The sequence below is a fragment of the Oryzias latipes genome, chromosome 20 (assembly GCF_002234675.1).
Source record: "Oryzias latipes chromosome 20, ASM223467v1".
Taxonomy (NCBI): Eukaryota; Metazoa; Chordata; class Actinopteri; order Beloniformes; family Adrianichthyidae; genus Oryzias; species Oryzias latipes.
This window is the reverse complement of record NC_019878.2, coordinates 15,255,493-15,276,634: the sequence shown is the minus strand read 5'-3', so window position 1 is coordinate 15,276,634 and position 21,142 is coordinate 15,255,493. Positions and strand designations below refer to the sequence as shown.

The following is a 21,142-nucleotide window of genomic DNA, read 5'->3' as shown; positions in this document are numbered from 1 at the left end:
AAGTCTCATTGTGCTCCCATTTATATGCAGAGGTACAACTTTTGAGATTGAAACGGCGGCTATATAAACCTTTAAAGATTTATGAATATTTTTTGGGGCTATGCATGCAATTAATTGTTGTTTTTCGAGCATGGAGAAGATTTCCTTTCTTGTAGTAACAAAACTTTAATCCTAGGGGACTTTTAGGTGGCATTTAACCCTCTTGGTTTTCCAGTTAAAGTTAGTTTTAGCATTCAAATGGAGTTTCCACCTTTTCCCTAAATAAAAAAAAAGAAGTGCAAGCTTTTGCCTTTTTTTTATGCTGGATGGATGTTTCCTTACTCATCCATGCCTGGCTGAAACTGCACATCTAGTATTTGTGCATTAGTATGTCGCTAATCGTTATTTGTGCATTAGTGTCCGCCACCGCACTGCTGATGGTTAGAGTTAGGTGGAGGGTCAGGGTTAGGGCGTAGTTGCCCAACGAATGCTTTTAAATTGTAAGGATGTTTCACAGCTGCGATAATAATAACAGTGTGAACTGGCAGATGTACAGTGGGACGCTAACACCAGTAACGCACAATTTATTCGAAACATAATATACATTTTTTTGAAAACAACAAACACAGTCAAGGGATTCTTTCCACCTCCCAGAAGATTTGACCTTTGTGTTTGTGGGAAGAAAAAAAAAACAGATCCCATAGCAGTGTCTTTGTTAATTTATGCCAACATTTAATGCCAAAATGTCAAACGTAAACCTCAATCTGCAAACACCTCCCTTTTTCAGAGGAGGTAATGGACCAAGACCAGCACAAAAAATTGCAGTGGTGCACTTTAAAGTGGCACACTGAGTCAGGATTGACCATTAACCTGTGATCCAAACTGACCCTGCACATTTGTGTCCTCAGGAAGCCCTGCGGCTTGACTGAAACCAACAAACAGCTGTTGCCCTGAAGGGCTTCAAACACAACATTTTTCACCGGTGCACGACTGTCCGGATTTCTGCATTTGTTCACAAGTTAAAGGGAAAAAGATAAAGAAAAAAAGGTGCTTAGGTTGGCAAGTAGGCTTAAAATAACTGACATTGGGGTAGGCCAAGAGCTGTGACACAGCTGTTTTAGAGGACAACCCAACCTGTACTTGAATCTGTAGCCAACTAATTTCACTGTCGGGTAGGTTTCAGTCAAAGCTTATCAGCATCTATGCCGAATGACCAGCCAGATATCTCCATAAGCTGGACGGAAATGCTCGTCTGGTACCAGAAGTTAGCTCCACGGGTCAAAGAGAAGGAAAAACACAAAAACATTTAGACCCTAATTAAAGCTCAAGAAAAATGTTTACAACAACTGTGACAGTAAAAAGTTGTGGAGCAGCAAGGACTCAAACACTAGACGTGGAAATCCATTTTTGATCCTTTTGGGGAACTTTCCGACTTGACTGATCCCGTCTGTAGACCGGGAATATTGAGTTTAGATTCAGTCACAGAGCTGTGCTCAAAACGTTTGCTTTACTGAGGCTATAGTGACTCCTTCTGGACAGAGACGGCCAAACATTTTAAGCTATGAAGTCAGTCTTAAGATAACCTGAAAATGTGCTTTTAACTAGAAAACAAAACCCCTTAAATTCACATTGCTCCACACATATCTTGTGCAGAAGCCGCCTAAACCACATCCAGCACCAATTTGGGTCATTTGCATTTCCCTCAGGCAACAGAAACCTAGTTTTTATCAGATTTGCACCTAATGTTGCACATAATACTCGTTTTTTATTTTTGCAAATGAAGCATGTATTAAAAAAACATTTTAAATGGATTCTTGAAGAATTTCCATAACTAACTGACCTATCAGGAGGCTGAGCGGAGGGGAGCAGGACGAGAAGGCTGTGAGAAGCTCCACAACACTGAGGCTGGCGTCTCGCACATGCAGGTTGTAGTCGGCAGCACCTTGTTTACTGCACAGCTCCTGCAGTCTCCTCTTCTGCGTGCCGTCCGCCGCATACTCCACCAACGCTCGCAGAAATGCCTGACGGGGACGAAGAAATCAGTCGTGAAATGAAAACTGTTTGTTTTTCTTTTCATTACTTTCACAAGCCCCACAGATTCATCTCAATGCCACCCTGCATGCCGCTTACAAAAGCACAAAGCTTTTTCCGTTTGTTCCAAAAATTGAAATGACAGCAGCCGACCTTGAGACCAGCACACTTATCCAGTACAGCTGGAGTAGCAAGAGTAATGTAACATCTGTAAGGTTTGAAACCAATTGGTTATTTTTCAAAAGCTTAAGATTATACAGGTAGACTTGCGACATATTCAGGGGAATACCCCACCTTCACCCAACAGTAGCCAGGACAGGCTCCAGCAACCCCATGACCTTAGAATGGATTCAGCCGCTTAAAAGGCATGGATGATCACAACGAAATAAAATTAAAAAGTCAAATCTATAATATGATATGTTTATTACAGTATTATTACTAAAAACAAACTTTGTTTTTCTGCTAGTTGAGCCATAAAGTTTTAGAATATTCCTTGGTGCAAAACATGCGGCCTCTGAATCCCCCCTGACCGTTGATCCAGGTTGAACTTCGACCAATCAGAGACTCGGATTTGGTAGTGACATACGGGTGACGTTCCATTTAATGCAAGGAAGTTCCAACCGTTTGTATATTGATAAATGTGAGCCCGGCCAGAATCTTATGACACCAAGTCTTTCAAATATTGGAATAGAGCTGTGAAAGAAAAAGGTCTGCAGCGAGATTTGGACATCTTCAACATTACGCACCAACTGTGGGTGGGGACATGTAAACAGTAGAAAAGAAAAGAAGAATATCCCCTCTTCCCGCTTGGAAAGTGTGAGCACGTCAGTCCAACATGGTGGAGTCCTTTGTATTCCCAGACATGCTGATGCAGGTTTGTTGTAGTTTCTGGGCTCACTTTCTAATTCAAGGACCCTTTTAGACAAGTATTATATTTCCAAAGTACTTTCGGAATATTTTTAATTTTGAGTTTACATTTAGTTTAGTTTAGTGTCTACAGATTCCACATGCACAACAGCAGCAACCCCAAATCATTATTGTTCCACTTCCATGCTTGACAGTATTCAAATATGTTTGGATGTTTTTCTTTTAACAAATAAAAAGAAATTTTGGTTAAGCCGGTCCAAACCAAACTGTTCCAGGTGTAGGCCTTCACAATAAATCAAAAATGTATCGCCATAGCAATATCAGCTGTGCAATACTTGTATCGCAAAAGACGGCGTAAACTCCAACAACGACCAATCAGATGGAGCCCTTCACGTCATTGACCAATCGAAAGGAGCCCTTTGATGATAGATGCCCGCCTCCTGTGTAGACGCGGGTCATTTGGAGCACAATATAAGTTGTTTTCTTTAAATAAAACTGTGTCAGTGAAATGACAATGGTGTATTAGTTGGTTTTCGTTTTGCTATTTGTCAATCAATTGCAAATCATTTTGTCATTGCAATATTGATCACTAATATCGCACATCACAAGTTGTGTCATGCAGCCCTATCCAGAAGTTTAGCATTCTGTTAGGAAACAGCTTTACAAACCTAAATTTGTAACATTGTTGTAATTTCCCTCAAAAAGCCACAATTGAGTTGTGCTCATAAAATATCAACATTTTTTGACATCTGATTTACAAACTGTAGCTTAATAAGTCTGAAAGTAGCTTTTGTGTATTGTATTCCTATTTGTTGAGCTTAATATTAGATCTAATTGGATAATTGGCCAAAATTTTTAATCCAGGGAAGACTGACTTCACAACAAGGAAATAGTTCTTCTTAATTTAGAAAGATGAACTTATATTTTTTTTTCAAACATGGTTGGAATAATTACTTCTAATTACATCTGGAAGCTCCAGGAATTGTGAAATGAAATACCGGTAGGTGCATTTGGTTATGGAGAAATAGCTAACCTGGTCATTCTTTTTTCAAAAGCATCGCTGAGGTTTACTTTTTGATTATGACTTGTTTTCTTTTTTTCGCCGTGGGCAGTGATTTAAATTTAAGATTAAAGCGATCACAGCAAAATATTCAAATGAGCCAGCTTCCCTTTCAGCGCGATTCAGCTTCAGCGCGCAGCTATGAATCAAACCGACACGGTAATCAGAACATCTAAATATTTGTCATGCCGAAGTGGTCGGAATAATAACAGTGATTTCTAATATAATGTGCATATTTGTATGCAGGGGCTGGAGGCAGATGGTCATAACTTGCTCTGGAAGAATTATGATCTCCATCTTCCAGGGCGTCCTGTGAAGCCATAACCTTCACCTGGAGTTGAAGTGAGTGAATGAATTAGATTTTTTACTGTCAAAAAGAAGAAAAAATAACAGACTTTGTGACAGTCTGGGGATGAACTGAATAATATATTTATATGTTTGCCTTTCATAAAATCCATCTTTCATTAAAATTCTGATGCAGAATTTGGAGATGTTGCTTGTTCATTTGAAGTTAGGTTTCCTTTTCTTAGTTTAAATAAACCTTTTTAAGTCTTGAATTCTTTGGAGAAGAAACCCAGAAGAATGTGAGCACTGCCAGTAGCTTTTTTTGTCCTTGAGCTTCCTCTCTCCCATCTCAATCACAGTATCATTTTATTGGAGGTCAAATAGACTATATGCTTTCTCTTTATCTTCAAATTCATCATATCAATAATTCCAGTAAATGAACAAAAGAATTCACAAGTAATCTGGAGTTTCAAAAATTCAGGATTTGACTCTACTCTGTATATATCTATAGTATCTGTTTCTTCTTGTCAACTAGACTCTATAACACCTCATTGACATGGGAAAGTTATTAATGTTGTTCATTTTTAAGTGTATTTTTTAGTGTTATTTAACAAGAAAAAAACTACAACTCCATTTATTTCCCTTTTCTAAAAGATCTTACCTTTTTTCTGTTTTACCTAGATAAATAAAGGTTAAATAAATATCATTTATTATCAATCTGCTGTTTTAAAAGAGCTGTGGTAACAAGGTCATTTCCCTTTTGAAGGGTCAATAAAGTTGTAATCTATCCAAATTGATTCTGAACTTTATCTTTTTTTTTTATTTTGTGGATTTTTTCCCCACAAGTATTTCTCCCTTTTTGAGTATGGTGGGAACAAAAATCCCATCACATTTGGTTAAATCAAACTCTAAAAAGAGAACTCTAGTTCTCTATGTTTCAAAGGAAAAGAAGAAGCTTTTGTACGAAAATGGGGAAACTCAAGGGACTGAGACTAAATTTGTAGAAAATCTCCCTTTTAATAAAGCTAATATGAAATAAAAAAACTCAATTACCGTAATTTCCGGACTACAAGCCGCTACTTTTTTCCTGCGCTTACAGCCGTGCGGCTTATTCAGTGACGCGGCTAATTATTGGATTTTATTGGCGGCCGCCGTGTATGTATTTTCGGACACAGTGAATGATTTGAATTCTCTAACATCAAACACAAGTCATTTATTTTTCAACACACCTCTAAGCAGCCAAACAGCATGGACCTCACTTCAGGTCTTAGACACTTCAGTCATGGTTCAACAAAACGAAACACGCATGTCCAGCCGCATCCCAGAATCCTTTGGTGCCATTAGACCCAACGTGCACGTGATCGCCGCTACAATATGATGAAGCTTTCAAGTTAAAAGCAATAGTTAAAAGCAGCGTGAAAAAATCACCAACGGGTTTGGAAAAGCCGGTCAGCTGCGTGACGGAGAGAACAGCGCATGCTCAGGAGTGCATTTACCTCTGAGTCATAGTGACTCGGCTGGCTGCACGTAAATATGTGGCAATAATATCAGCCTTTATTTTGTCGGGACACGACTGGAAACACAAATTGACGTGGTCGTTTTAACGGTTATTAAGGACTGAGCGGAGTTTTGCATTGAAACGCTCACAGCCTCCGTGTGAGCTGGAGACTGCGTGTCGTGTGAGCTGCGGGGCCGATGGCAGTCTGAAGGCTCCCACACGTAACAACGCATCCGCCCCTCATACACAAAACGTACAGTATTAAGTCCGATTGCTCTGCACAGACACGATTTGCTCCGTTCACCGGCGCAATGGGGACGAAGCGCTCCTCCTTGAAGCCGCGCTGGCCAGAGCTGTCGGAGTAGATAGGAAGGGGAGACAAGGGGAGCGCGCGGGAGCGCGGATGCGTCGAGCCATTCTGCAGGCTGCAGCCAGGGCTTACTCGAGGCGTCCGCGGAGCAAGTGTTTGTTGTGGAAGGAAACTTCTGACCCACGCGCCGCGAGGAGGCGCGCGCTTTTCAGTCGTCGCTACTTTATTTTACTAGCGTGTTTTTTAACCAGCCCTGTTACTCCCATAACGCTGCCGCGACACAAGCGGAAGGAGAGCTTTACCCGTTCACCCCTCCATGCACTGCTGATACTTGCTCATTCTTAAACACGTACAACAGAATGGCGAGCCGGGCGTTGGCCCCGCCTTTAGCCCCTAAGACTCATGGGAAATGGGGGATCGGGGATGTAAATTTCCTCATTATAACTGAGGGATGTAATGTTGATTATATGGTTACTGTTTGTAATTTTATGTGTGATACCTAGATTGTCAATAAGTTAAAAAAAATAAAATAAAATAAAAACCATAACTGAGGAACTTGTGAACAGAATAGAGGTGCATACTGTTTGGCAGATGCAGATAGACTCAAGAACATGAGCCTGAGGCAAAACTGACTCCACCTACTGTGTGCTAATGAATCACACTTACACTCTGAGTCAGGAAGTGATCCGTCAGGATGACAATGTTGCCTAATTCATGCGGCTTGAACCCCGGCCGACGCGGCTTGTGTATGTATAAAATTAGTTAAACACGTGAAAATGGGTGGGTGCGGCTAATAATCGGGTGCGCTTTGTAGTCCGGAATTTACGGTATTTAAGGGGCGTGAAGACTGGACTCTGGAATAATGCAGAAGAAGATTGGGAAGTCGGATGAGTCCAGATTGACTCTGTTCAAGAGGAATCAGAGCGTTGGGGCAAAAAGGGGGGCAGATTCACCCATAAAAACGATAGCCAATCACACACAAGGCTTTGCTGTGATTGGTGCATCTGCTCTGGTAAAGGTTTAGCAATGAGACCAAACAGCAGAAATCGAACCATTCTTTTATACGAATTTTAAAATAAGTCTGCTTTTTTTGCTTTTTACTTTATCACAAAGCAAATAAAATCAGCACAGGTCAAATTCAATGTTTTTGCAAATACAGTAATAAAATGCCCAAATGTGAGGTTTGGATCTCACGGTACCTTCTTAGGAACACTTCTGATCTCCAGACACCAGGTGAACAGGAAGAGGAGGGAAACATTTTGGGGGATGTGTGGCGGCACATGAGCACCTTCGGGGGAGAAAAAGACATTTGTTTTCCAAAAACGTTTTTTTCTTTAAAAGACGAGTTTAAAATAAAAAAGAAGACACCGTTGCCTTTTTTCTTTGTGTCTTTTCTCAAAGCCACATGGACGCGATGGTCCCTTCGATCTTTAAGCCCCAGTCTGCAAAGCATGTAGTCCACCTCTTCCGCCCTATTTGGGCAGAGCACATCCAGAGAATCCCCGGGCTGGTAGGTCAATGCTGGGCAAGTCTGGAGTTCAAAATGGGGGTCAAATTATGAGAATATGGTCTAAATGTTCAGAACTCCTATTTAAACCATTTTCTGAAACCTACAGAAATGTCTAGCTCTAGTAGGAGAGCTGTCTTAACAGAGTCTCCTCTGCTTAGCAGAACTGCCTTAGATATGGGAACCTCATGGAAAGTCTCTTTTAGCGGTCCAACATTCTGAAATAAAAGATTCAACATGAGAAGAATTAGGAATGAAGGAAAGCATGAACTTTTTTTCTTTAATTTGCAGCATTCATTACCTGTTCTGGGGCATCCACCTCCACCAACGTAACATCCAAAAAGGGAGGGGGCAGAGCGGGAACATTAAGAGAAGACTGGGAAAGCGGCGGCACAGAGTTTGTCAGGGGAGATGACGAGGAAATGTGGGGAATCCCCTCATCCTTTGTCTGCATAGCATCATTCTGGGATACAAACTCAGTCCTTCCTGAAAAAGTGCTTGGGTTTTGACCAGAAGAGGTAGATGGAGCCGAAGGCACATTATGAAAGTCCGTTTGAACGGCTTCCTGGCTCCGCTGATCAGTGATGCTTAACAGGTTTAGCTGCACATCCGGTTGGGTTAAACCCAGAAATTCCTTTGCTGAATCTTTCACGTTCGCTTCAGACTCATCATTCCTCACGGAAGCCATTTTAGATGAAGCCTCTTTGACGGCTTTCCAAAGTCCTTCAAGCCACGGGTCCACAACCAGTTCCAACCTACAGATATACAAAACCCACATTTTACAAAAGCAGTAGTAGTAAAAAAAAAACATTGGAAAAAGCTAATTACTGGAATTTTAAGGCCATAAAGTTTCACTTAGGCTGGAAAAAAAGAAAAATGTCAGATTTCATACTGACCAAACCACCTGAAACCACTAAAGACACAACCAAAGCAGCTCTGCTTTTCCTCTAACCATCATTTCATGATACATCTCCTCGCTACACCACATTTTCCCAGCCCCGTTTTCAGCCCAACCGAGGTTTGCTTGATTGGTCTCCACTACAACTCACAAGAGCTTTTACACTTGTCTAGAAAAGGGGATTCTCTGGAGGAGACTAAACAGCCTATTGTAAAAGCAATGTAAGTATTTTGCAAGCATTCCGACATGCATGTTTTCCTGGCAGAACCTACCCCACACCGTCATCTGCGAATCCAGCTGGATAGAACTGCCTGGCTCCGAGTGCCTGCAGTCTACGCTCAATTGTCTTCCCACAGTTGCAGAAATTAGCATAATTTGTGTCTCCTAAAGCTGATACGGAAAATAAAACCAGATTAGGGTTAAGCAGCAACCTTTCAAAAGTTAAATTATAAGCAAAGCATTCGAAAGTTTAAACATGAATTGCAACGTCTAGGATGATTGTTTTAAATAGCAGAAATCGATCATGTAATTAGAATTTACCCAAAAGTGTATAAGAAAGGTGTTTATAGTGGTCGGGAGATTGGTTCTTGTTGATTCTCTTGACAAATTGGAGCGCGTTGTCGGGCGGTTCCCCATCGCCAGTGGTAGAGACGACAAAGACTACAGGGGCGATCTCTTTCTCCAAATTGTACTGTAAAAGATTAGATCCATGAGGAAACAAACACACAATCAGCACAAAAAGAGGGATTATTATTACTGAAGAAGTAGAATTTTTCAAGGTGGAAGCTGTGCGATCTTGAGATATGTGTTGATGCCACCTTCTCGTCTTGGTTTAAACAGCTCAGTTCAGCAACCAACCCGTGGTCCTCTGCCTCTTCAGCAATCCCCTCTGCAATGGACTGGGCCTGGCCCTTTTGAGAGCCGTACAGGACCACAAACCGAGATTTGGTCTCACAAGGCATGCTACAAAACAAAGAGAAATAATAATGCTTTTTAGAGTTTACAAAGACATTTACGTATTTTGTGGTTAATGTCATTAGTAACATAAGTACAGTAACGGGAGTATTACGTCATGTGAACTAACCAGAATCCACAGATACCAAAATAAATATATTATTTCTATTTCTCACAACAAGAAAGTAAATAACAATAAGTAAAACAATAATACTGTCACTTAAGTCAAAGGCAACAGTTACTGCTAGATGGACAATTCAATTTGGATTATCCTCTGAACTGGAAGTGATGGTCTCGCTTACCAATATGCGTGGAAGAAGCAGGCAGGACAATAAAAGTGCCTTAACAGTGTAATGAAACACTTTCCTCCATCATGACACCACCATAACAGTGCCCGGATGTTGCGTAACGTATTACGTAGCCAGAAGAAATCATAACGCCCCACGTGAAACGTTTAAACTTTTACTGTCTCACAGCACTAAATCAAAACTAAACCTTGAGGTAGTAACTTTAAATCGCGCTGCAATGGAGAAGTAGGAATAATATCAACCAAGAAGAATCCCGGCTCGATCACGAAATTACATTTGGGAACCTTATTAACTTCATCTTGTGTATCGAACATGTAAAAATACCTTGTGGGAAAAAAAACATTTCTGCATCAGTCGTGTAAACTTTTCAGACATATTTACCTTCGCGTAGCAGCTCATTTAATTCTAGATCCACTCCTATGCCAGCCACTCCACTCATTGAGATCTCGCGAGACTCTAAACAAAAAAAAAACACAAACGTAATCGGCCCGAACCAAGTTGGAAATTATATTTTTAGCTTAAGCACTAAAACTATTCCTTATTGCAAGTTTATATTTGCATAATTTATAAATAAATTACATTGAATTTTAATTTTTTATCTTGACATGATGAGGTATTCAAACATTTAGAAAAGGTTTTTTGAAAGTATTTGGTTCCGCCCTCCCCGTCCGTGGAGCCTTCCAGAAGTACCGGCAGACTCGTGCTCAGCCACGCTCCAGCTAAAACATCGGATAAACTAATCATACAGTAGTTAAACTCTCGTGGAGTATTTTCTACCCAAGTCAAGATGTCCACATTAGGGACACTGGCGTTTGATGAGTATGGGAGGCCTTTCATCATCATTAAAGACCAGGACAAGAAGACTCGGTTAACGGGCATTGACGCATTGAAGGTACAATGGGCTAGCTAGTGAAGCATAAACCTGGTGGTGTGATGACCTGCAAATGTAACATGTGTTGCTTGTAATAATAATATTTAAGGCCTACATGTAAATACGTATTTGACCCTTTTATTTGGAGTCATTTTGTCTTCTGTTGTAAATTTGTAGCGTGATAGCATCTATGTAGTTAACGCGGATTAGCCAAAAATGCTAATGCGGGCCCATGTGGTTTTAGCTAGCGGGGTGTAGCTGCTCCCAAAAATGGTAATCAGTGACGCAGATCATTAACATATTTGAAGTACACACTGCAACGTCTTAAGATAAAATATAGGTAAAAGTTGTATCATGATTCCACGTTAATATTTTTATGTTTTGCAGTCTCACATCATGGCAGCCAAGGCGGTCGCTGGAACGCTCAGGACATCTCTGGGTCCTAATGGTAATTCTGAAATCATAGTGTGTGTCAAATCTAAAAGCAGCACAGACAAATGCAGATTGTAATGAACTCTTTCTTCATTTTTCATTTTTGCATGCAGGTCTTGACAAAATGATGGTTGACAGGGATGGGGAAGTAACTGTCACCAACGATGGAGCCACTATCCTCAGTATGATGGATGTTGACCACCAGATTGCTAAACTTATGGTAGAGCTGTCCAAGTCTCAAGATGATGAGATCGGCGATGGGACTACTGGAGTAGTAGGTATGTGGCTTGTCAAAGATTGTAGGATTGCATTGGTTATACTTTTTTATGAGATAACTGTTGCTTTATTTATTTGTAATCTTTCTTAGTGCTGGCTGGAGCATTGCTGGAGGAGGCTGAGCTGCTGCTGGATCGTGGGATCCACCCCATCAGGATCTCAGATGGTTATGACCAGGCTGCACGGATCGCCATAGAGAAGCTGGACAAAATTGCAGAAACCTTCCCCTGTGATCCAAACAACTTGGAACCACTCATTCAAACTGCCATGACAACACTGGGATCCAAAGTGTAAGGGAGTTTTTTTTTACAGAAAATGTGTTGCTTCTTCACAGCATGTTTTGTTAAACCTTAATTAAGACTTTATTTCTGTAATTATGGTTATAGTTTTCAAACACAAAAACTAAGCACAATTTCTGATCTGCTATAAACTGTTGTGTGTTCTAGTATCAACCGGTGTCACAGACAGATGGCAGAGATCGCTGTAAACGCCATCCTCACTGTGGCTGACATGCAGAGGAAGGATGTCGACTTCGAACTCATTAAGGTGGAGGGCAAAGTGGGAGGGAAGCTGGAGGACACACAGCTCATCAAGGGAGTTATTGTTGACAAGGAGTTCAGCCACCCCCAGATGCCCAAGGTATGAACGGAGTCTTAAATGGATTCTCAGGAAACTGCCTAATGCCTTTTACCTCTCTGTAAGTAGACAGATAAAAGGTCAGTTTGAAATTGATTTCACATCCTGGTAACTAAAAATAAAAAATAAAAAAAAATACATATCTCTTTAATGAAACACTTTATTCTAGGGACAATTATTGTTGCCACAGTTAAGAACGCTTTTTTTCTCTGAAATGTTTTCCTTTTTGTAACTTAGGAACTGAAAGATGTCAAAATTGCCATCCTAACCTGCCCCTTTGAGCCACCTAAACCCAAGACCAAGCATAAGCTGGATGTGACCTCTGTGGAGGACTACAAAGCCCTGCAGAAATATGAAAAAGAGAAGTTTGAGGAGATGATCCAGCAGGTCAGTAATCAAAGAATCTGTTGGCTACTTGATTATCAGCAAAGTATAAACAATATTAAATATAGAAGCAACAAAAATAGTGATGTGCGGGGTTCTTGTTAAAATGCAAAACATACAATTGTTTTGCGTTTAGGTCAAAAGCAACGGTGCCAACTTGGCCATCTGTCAGTGGGGCTTTGACGACGAGGCGAACCACCTTCTGCTGCAGAATGAGCTGCCTGCTGTGCGCTGGGTTGGAGGACCTGAGATCGAGGTGGGATGCTTTACATGCTGTGGAACCTTTACAGTTCTACTTTTGTTAGCCACCTTCAAACTTTAATCTTAATTCACATTATTTTGTTGTCATTCCTGCAGAAAACTTACTTTTACCAATAAAGTTGTGACACATTGCAGAATAAATGGCAGTTATAAACAGCTAGAGCTATAAAGCGGTCAAAGTTGAGAATGTTAATTTTCTATGATGTGAAAAATCTTCCAAAAATGTCAGTCAAGTGGGGATAAACCAATTGGAAGTTTTTTGCTTGTAAAATATTTAGAATGGAAGGTTAAGCCGTTTGTGCAGACACAAAACCATAGTAAAAATAAATTTAATCATATCAGATTGTTACCTGATGTCAAAACAAACATGTCTACTTCATTCCCATTGTAAGCTACTTCCACATTTCTATCATAGACTGCTTTTTAGTAGATGAAAGTAGTTGATCTTTTGTATTGGGGGGCGGAAACTGTTGTTAAAAAAATGTCATATTTGGTGTTGATGTTTCAACACAAAGTTTGTAAAGAAAGTTCACCTTCTCTGAAACCTGCTCTGGCAGTTGATCGCCATCGCCACAGGAGGTCGCATTGTGCCGCGGTTCAGTGAGCTGACGCCCGAGAAGCTGGGCACAGCTGGTTTAGTGAAGGAGCTCTCCTTCGGCACCACCAAGGATCACATGTTGGTTATTCAGGAGTGCAAAAACACCAGGGCTGTAACCATTTTCATCCGTGGGGGCAACAAGATGGTTAGTCTGTCTTATCACTCTCACACTTTTTTTTGTGTGTGTGTGTGTGCTGGGGATTATTGCTAATTCTCTGTCTTTCCTACCAGATCATTGAGGAGGCCAAGCGCGCGCTCCACGATGCTTTGTGTGTAATTCGCAATTTGATCCGAGACAACCGTGTTGTTTATGGGGGTGGAGCCTCAGAGATCGCATGTGCCCTGGCGGTAAATCGGGCTGCAGATAAGGTGAGACTCTAAAGTTGATGTTTCAGACCTGGCAACCCATTTCTGCTTCAAATGTCGCAGAGTTATATCTTTTGTAAATGTTCTGTTTCAGTGCCCATCATTGGAGCAGTATGCCATGCGGTCGTTTGCCGATGCTTTAGAAGTCATCCCAATGGCTTTGGCTGAAAACAGCGGACTGAACCCCATCCAGACCATGGCAGAGGTCCGAGCCAGACAAGTCAAAGACAACAACCCTTTCCTTGGCATTGACTGTTTACACAAAAACACCAACGGTAAGAGCAGGTTGTGGTCAAAAAGCTACCAAAATACCTGGAACTAGTATTGAGAATCTGTTTCTGTTCTTTTCTAAAGACATGAAGCAGCAACACGTGATCGAGACTCTGATCGCCAAAAAGCAGCAGATCTCCCTGGCTACCCAGGTGGTCAGGATGATCCTGAAGATCGATGACATCCGGAGCCCTGGAGAGACCGAGGAATGAAGTCGACACTTGATGTTCTGAAACGCTCGAGGTCTTTGGCACTTCCTCAAGCTTCATGTTCAAACCGCACCGCACATTCGTATTTATCATTTGGTACTTGTTCCAGCTGTTGTAGTATCAAAGTCAACAATAAAATGTTGATCTAATCGAATTTCAGGAGTCTTCAACTGTGCTTTAAATAAAATAAACTCTCTTGTCCTTCTGTCTGCATCAGATCATTTCAAACATTATCCCAAAGAATTTTTTATTTTATTGACATTAAGATGTTCGTTCTTTAGAAAATAAAACTTTGAAAATGATAACATGGAGAGCGTTTGCATGTTAGCCATATTTCAACCACTTCAGTCATCTTGTCAACTATTTAATGCATATGTGTTTAGGACAGTTAAGAAAAAAAACATTCAATTAGGAGCAATTTTTACAGAATCTCGTAAGTCGATGCTTATTTCTTTCATTGGTTTCTATATTGCGAATGTCTTCAGCAGTATTTGTTGAGCCAGTTCAGCATGTCTTTTCTTGCCTCCTGGATGTACGGTTTGTCTGCCGGGTTGATGTCTTCTCTCTTCCGGTGGACGAAGCCGTGAGTTTGACCAGGAAATATTTTCACCTGGTGCTCTACGGTACATTTTTCCTTCAGCTTCGCCTCTAGGGCATTCACCTTCACAGAGCAAGTAGAATAATTATAAAATGAAATGGAGAAGTTAGGCCTAAGTGTCACTCAAAGCACACACACCTGGTCAAGAGGGATAACCTGATCCACCTCTGCAAAAATGAACAGAGTGGGGCTCTTGAGGGCGTACCTGTCCTCTCTTTCTCGAACTATTCCTACGCAGAAAAAACAAAACATTCAAATTAGTGCCGTCATTCGAATAATTAATTTATGACCTGAAATTAATCTATTTTTTTAATTTGACCTAATAATTGCTGTGAAAAGACTCATTTTGAGATCTTTTTATTTAATTTTGTGACATCGTGGTGCAGTAGAACAATTTAAAAAGCGGTTTTATGACGTTTTTTATAACAGACTTCTTCCAACCTTCCCTTTTATACCACCAGGGGGTATTTGTCAATCTAAAACAAAAAGAAAGAAAAAACAATACAGCAGGTCCAGAGTGCTCTAATTGAACAAATCAAAAAAGCAGTGTGAGGCGCTGAAGCCTTTACCATGACAACATGTCGCACTGCGTATCAAATAGTCTGCTTTTAGGGAAAAAATAAACCTAAAACGATACGATTAAATGATTAATAATTGATTACATATTTATTTCTTTTGAAAGTGACCATAAAAAGCAGTAGAATCCCCTTCGAGGTGTCCATTATCAGAAATTCAGAAAAAAATAATGAAAACTGACACCTCGTCGGGATTTATCCCTTACTTAATAGATATGCGTTATAGATAAAAACTGAGATTAATTTAATAAAAAAACACGCTTATGTCTCTTCAATAATTTATCAGGATTAATGCGATTATTTGAATTCCAATGTCATTTAAAGGCTTCACTCAGAAATCTGTGTGTCTGGATGGCGTACCGTAAACAGAAACTCCGGCTTTCACCTCTGGATACTGCAAAGCTATGTAATGTGTGGCGACCCCACCCCAGCAAAAGCCTACTGTCCCGATGCGTTTGGCCCCACACTGCTCCTTCAAGTAATTCAGAACAGCGTCCACCTCCCTGAGGAGAAGATAAGCTTGTTCCAATGTGGGTCTGGTTCAGAGATGAACCCAGAATTACAAGACAAACTTTTGAGCAGGTGACCCGAAGTGACACACTTGTTTATGGTGGTTGGTTTTTTGTCCTGAAGCCACTCCTGAAACTTGGACCAGTCACCAGCTGGGCTCCACGGTTCCTTTCCAACAAAGAAGTCCGGGCACACAGCTCTGCTCAGAGAACAACAGAGATTGAACTCCATAAACATATCTGATCTCCCCCAAATATCAGACTGTACGCACATGTATCCGTCGGCAGCGAGCATCTCCGCCATGTATCTAGTGTTTGGAAGCTGCCAACCGAAGATGTCATGAATGACGATGACAGCCTTGTCCTTGGGAGAGGTGGGCTTCACTACATATGCTTTGATGTGCTCCATCTGGACCTCCTGGCCGAGTCCTCCATACTCAATCTTATCGCCTAAATCGCAGGGGCACGGATTGCTTTCGTTTGCCATCTAAAAAAAACACAAGAACAGACGAATCATGTAGAAAATGAGGCATTTTCAGACAACTCTCAAGGAAAACTGATCTTCTTGCATATAGTTGCTGTATGATTATAGGCAGTAACCCTTGTGCTTTCCTAGGCAATTTACAGTTTTTCTCAGTCGCTTTAGTACAATTCTCAGATCAGAATTGAAGTTTGCAAATACGTGTCTGCATTTCTCAAAACAATTTGTACAAACAGCAAAACACTATGGATTTCTTGCAAAAGCCTGTAACTTGCTCAAAATCTTTAGTTCATCTCAGAAAACGAAGTCTTTATGTCATTGAACATGTCAGTGCCATCAGAATGTCAAGTCCTTGTGTCATTGTCTACGAACAAGTCAAATTACTTAGTCATGTTGTCAATATAACTGTGTACTTTAGAGGGAGGTTCTGATGTAAACTATGGCTAAAGTTTTGATGACAATTATTGTAAAATGTAAGTTACACCTTTTTTGTTTGATTGCAAGAGGCTGGACAAGATTCACATTTACACTTTTATTGTTCATATTGTAATTTGTTGACAGACCATGTCATACCAACATAGAAAACCCCCACTGCAAACAGTAACACAAAGGGGAAAAAAGATATGACAATATTCTGTACAACAGTACAGGCAGTGCAGTAGGAATTGGTGTGGTCTTCCTACACCTCTTGTCGTTCCTGTATGTTAGGCCACAAATTCTCATCCACATCACAGCGAATATCCTCTCTTGCAATGCAGCAAAATATGTTTGTCACATTATGACAACTTGATCAACCATTTTGCAGTTAATGACTTATACGATGAACTAATGACTAGGTGTTTTGAGGAGTAAGACTATTGCACAGTGAACTAGATAATACATTTTGATCAACATGACATAAACAATTGATAATGTAGCAAAGAGCAGAGAATTGTACATAATCATTTGCATGGATGTACCAAAGCAATTGCAACTTGTTCAAAGAAGTGAGAAACTGCTTATATGATGTGCACAAGTGACATCATGATGTAAAGATTGAACAAACAGTTTTGGGAATTTCATTCTGATCTGAGAATTGTACTAAAGCAACTGAGAACATTGGGAGTTGGGTCATCTAGACCCACTAGACAGTGCTCTGAACCTTTTTTCTTCAGTGATTTGTGAACCTCTCTGGTGTCCATGGATTACATGAAACCTTTCCACCTTTATCCACCTTTGTCAATGTAGGGAGAACACATCAATGTAAGGGTGGGGTCACTTAATATAGCACAAGGGTTAAGACAAAATAATATCAAATAAATCTGGAAAAAAAAAGTTTTGTTGGAATAAATGTTGTAAAATAAATTCACTAAAGTGTCTTTTATCGTGTTTTAAAGCAGTCGTGTTTTATATATTATTATTATTTTAGATAGATAGATAGATAGATAGATAGATAGATAGATAGATAGATAGATAGATAGATAGATAGATAGATAGATAGATAGATAGATAGATAGATAGATAGATAGATAGATAGATAGATAGATAGATAGATAGATAGATAGATAGATAGATAGATAGATAGATAGATAGATAGGACATTCAGAAATAATCTATATAATATAACATCAATAAAGGACATCACAAATGACATTTATATTAAATAATTAAAAATATTACTAAAATTATGAAAAATTATTATCAAAAATGAGATTCTTATTAAATAAAGAAATAAATATTAAATAAATACAGCTGCAAAACTGTAAAAAAAACATTACAAATTTCTTTTTTAAAATACAGAAATAACTAATGAAGTTCACATCAAAAACAAACAACTGTTAATGAATAAAAAACAATTTAAAATTAAAAATATACATACATATACATAAATATATATATATATATATATATATATATATATATATATATATATATATATATATATATATATATATATATATATATATATATTACTCTGTTTTTGAACATCTCAAAAATATATTAACTTTTTGTGAAATGTAAAAATTAGATTATTCTGTTATTGTTCTCGTTAAATGCAATAGATCTCTGTCAAATAAATGCACAATCGCCTAACCTTTCACGGAAACTACTAAAATCATACATTAGATTGAAACTCCATTCATGTCTTGCGTAATAATAACGATAAGGCTTTTTTTTTGCAAAAAAATATATAAACAGTTTGAGCTTCTGTTTGGTCTGCTACTAAAATGGAAAAGACAACTTTGCATTCAACAGACATACCGTACGATTTCTGGATCTTCTCGAAAGCTGGAATGAGAAAAACTTCAGAGCCTCGAAGTCTCACTCCTGTAAAATCTGCCGGACTCACGAGTTATATAACTCATTCAAAAAAAAGTCATTTCACGTGACATGTCCGAGAACAACTCAAATTCCCACCAAACTTTCAAAATAAAAGTGATTTCACTCCATCGTTGTTAGTGGCCTCCATGGTTGTTAGTGGCCTAAATAAAGCAAAATTCAGAAGGGTCTTATACAATTTTAACCCTCGTATTTTTGTTTGTCAGGTAAAAACGTAAAAATCCCTTTGCCTGTCGAAACAATTTCGAATCTCGCAGGTTGCTTTTATTTTGAAACGAAAGTGATCAAGATAAATCTGCATTAAAAAAAGTTTAGTTTGAATAAATGTTGTAAAATAACTTCACTAAAGTCTATTTTTTCGTGTTTTATAGCAGTCATCCGAAAAAGATCATATCTCAATATCCAGTGAAAGAGAACAAAACTTTGAAAATAATAAAAAAAAATCAGTAAATACTAGATAAAGGGATTTTACTCTCACAACTAAGTTACATCTGAAAGTTGTTGATGATTACAAGTCATTTCATTTCTTGACATGACTTGCATGTATGAAGAATGATTTACTTTTTTTGTTTTTGTTTAAATCGCAGCCACTACTGTGTCCGTTGGTTCATGACTAGTATTAATGCTTTTATCAGTCAAACACAAATGTATTTATGACATCTGAACAATTATAATCTCAAACTTCTAGTGTCTTAAAGGTTACATGTGATCGCTGGGATTTATGGATTGATGATGCAAATGCAGCACAGAGCCTGTCTGTCTGTCTGTCACACAGATTTTAAGTCTTGCAAAACCACAATGACACAGCATTTTACAAAACGCTGTGTCATTGTGTCATTACCTTTTTCAGGGAATTTGATGTATTCCTAAATCAAGAATAACAATATTTTTAATTAAAATACTTAAAATGCTTACATACTTTGTTTGTTTGTTTGTTTGCTTTTTTAAAGATTTCTTCAAGAACCAGGTTGAATCTTACCCCTTGTGCTATCTTAGATGACCCCACCCTTACATTGACGTGTTCTTCCTACCATGACAAAGGTGGATAAAGGTGGAAAGGTTTCATGTAATCCATGGACACCAGTGAGGTTCACAAATCACTGAAGAAAAAAGGTTCAGAGCACCGTCTAGTGGGTCTAGATGACCCAACTCCCAATGTTAAAGTGCCTAGGATAGTACAATGGTTACATAAACACTACATTCATTCATTCATTCATGTATTTATTTGTTCCTTTCATGAAAATAATTTATGCCCAAATGTTTACATGTTTGTTTTACCTATTAAACATTTTCATGATTGCAAGGGAGCAGAATTGAAGAATACAATTCTTATAAATTGTCTGCTCCCTTTTAAACATTGCATCATATTTACATTTCTCACACCATCACCTGTGCTCAGATTTCACCACATACAGTTAAAAAAAACAGTAAATACATTCCATTCATTTAGTACATGCCATCCAAAAATTCCATTCAACAGTCAAGTTTGTACAAACTAATTTGTTTAACTTTATACATCCGTTTAAATTGAATAATATTTTGACAACTTTTTAACTAATTCTCCTGGGAATTCCACATTTTTACCCCTGCTATAGACAAACACTTTTGCTTTAGTGTTGTTCGAGCAATCTGTTGTTTGAAATCAAATTTTCTCCTATGATTTTCATCTCCTGTGGTAAAAATAAAAAGCTTTTGTAAGTCTTCAGGTAAATCTCTGTTTCTGGCTCTAAACATAACTAATAAGGTCTGCAATTCAATTACATTTTTAAGTTTTAATAAACCTAACTTAATGAAAAGTTCATTTGTGTGATCTCTAAAATTTGCTTTATGAATAAGTTGAATAGCTCTCTCCTGTAATAGAATTAAGGGCCTTAAATTAGTTTCATATGTATTTCCCCACACTTCAATACAATATGTAAAATAAGGTAAAACCCAAGAGCAATATAACATATGCATAATCTCACATGGTAAAATATATTTGGATTTGTTCATAACAAAAAGGCTCTTGGCTACTTTATTTTTTACATAAAATATATGAGATTTCCATGTTAATTTGTCATCCAACATAATCCCTAAAAATTTAAATTCAGACACCTGTTCTATGTTTCTGTTGTCAATGGACAAAATCACTTCTATTTTCTCTTTATTAGCAAACACCATAAACTTTGTTTTTGTTACATTCAAAGACAGTTTATTGTAGTCAAACCACATTTTGAGTTTTATCATTTCCATTTCAATACTTTTAGCTAAGGTTTTCAGATTATCCCCAGAAGAGAAAAAGTTAGTATCATCAGCAAATAAAACAAACCAAACATTAGAGCAGTCATTTGTCTTTCTCTTGTTTAACAGGCTACTATACTATTGTTTACTATGACTTTTATCTATGATATTTGAACCGTAACTGCCGTGACTGACATCATTTGACTAACTGATGAATAAGTTTAATTGAAAGTGCAAATCTTTTTTAATAATTTAGCATTCCAGTGTCTTAATTTTCATTAAAATCCTGAATTTACATGTATTCCTAATGTCTTCTAAGGTTTTTTGTTTGTTTGTTTGTTTGTTTTAGCCTTTGTTGTTATATTTCTTTGCAAAAAATCGTTTAAAATAAGTTTGGTGAATAAAGAATCTGGTTAAAACTTCAGTCCATCTGCTTTTTT

The 21,142-nt window shown here is 38.6% G+C and overlaps 3 protein-coding genes across 5 annotated transcripts in view; 1 reads left to right on the top strand and 2 right to left on the bottom strand.

Moving 5' to 3' along the window:
* Positions 1 to 10,160, bottom strand: part of mtrr (5-methyltetrahydrofolate-homocysteine methyltransferase reductase) — a 31,931-nt gene extending 21,771 nt beyond the window's left edge. Inside the window, exons 1-9 of one of the 3 annotated variants that reach the window (XM_023950414.1) lie at positions 10,079 to 10,160; positions 9,254 to 9,398; positions 8,976 to 9,126; positions 8,708 to 8,825; positions 7,839 to 8,292; positions 7,645 to 7,755; positions 7,405 to 7,561; positions 7,230 to 7,318; positions 1,820 to 2,000 (exon numbers count right to left, since the gene is read on the bottom strand). In XM_023950414.1, the coding sequence (XP_023806182.1) occupies positions 1,820 to 2,000; positions 7,230 to 7,318; positions 7,405 to 7,561; positions 7,645 to 7,755; positions 7,839 to 8,292; positions 8,708 to 8,825; positions 8,976 to 9,126; positions 9,254 to 9,397 (1,405 nt within the window). In that variant the 5' untranslated portion in view covers position 9,398; positions 10,079 to 10,160. Of the gene's footprint in view, positions 1 to 1,819; positions 2,001 to 7,229; positions 7,319 to 7,404; positions 7,562 to 7,644; positions 7,756 to 7,838; positions 8,293 to 8,707; positions 8,826 to 8,975; positions 9,127 to 9,253; positions 9,399 to 9,691; positions 9,840 to 10,078 lie in introns of those variants that run through there. The other 2 variants (XM_023950412.1, XM_023950413.1) reach the window with 2 other exon arrangements.
* A 29-nt stretch (positions 10,161 to 10,189) lies between these two features.
* On the top strand, positions 10,190 to 14,205 carry cct5 (chaperonin containing TCP1 subunit 5). Its single transcript, XM_004081013.2, has 11 exons — positions 10,190 to 10,589; positions 10,956 to 11,016; positions 11,114 to 11,278; positions 11,368 to 11,566; positions 11,723 to 11,915; positions 12,150 to 12,299; positions 12,433 to 12,552; positions 13,115 to 13,300; positions 13,387 to 13,524; positions 13,616 to 13,796; positions 13,876 to 14,205. The coding sequence occupies exons 1-11, from the start codon at positions 10,485 to 10,487 to the stop codon at positions 14,001 to 14,003; spliced, it is 1,626 nt and encodes a 541-aa protein (XP_004081061.1). The 5' UTR covers positions 10,190 to 10,484; the 3' UTR covers positions 14,004 to 14,205.
* Positions 14,206 to 14,348: 143 nt separating this feature from the next.
* cmbl (carboxymethylenebutenolidase homolog) lies at positions 14,349 to 18,532 on the bottom strand. The gene is made up of 6 exons (XM_023950415.1): positions 18,405 to 18,532; positions 15,955 to 16,169; positions 15,775 to 15,882; positions 15,534 to 15,676; positions 14,737 to 14,828; positions 14,349 to 14,661 (listed from the first exon to the last, which is right to left on the bottom strand). The coding sequence occupies exons 2-6, from the start codon at positions 16,167 to 16,169 to the stop codon at positions 14,482 to 14,484; spliced, it is 738 nt and encodes a 245-aa protein (XP_023806183.1). The 5' UTR covers positions 18,405 to 18,532; the 3' UTR covers positions 14,349 to 14,481.
* Between the last annotated feature and the right edge of the window lie 2,610 nt (positions 18,533 to 21,142).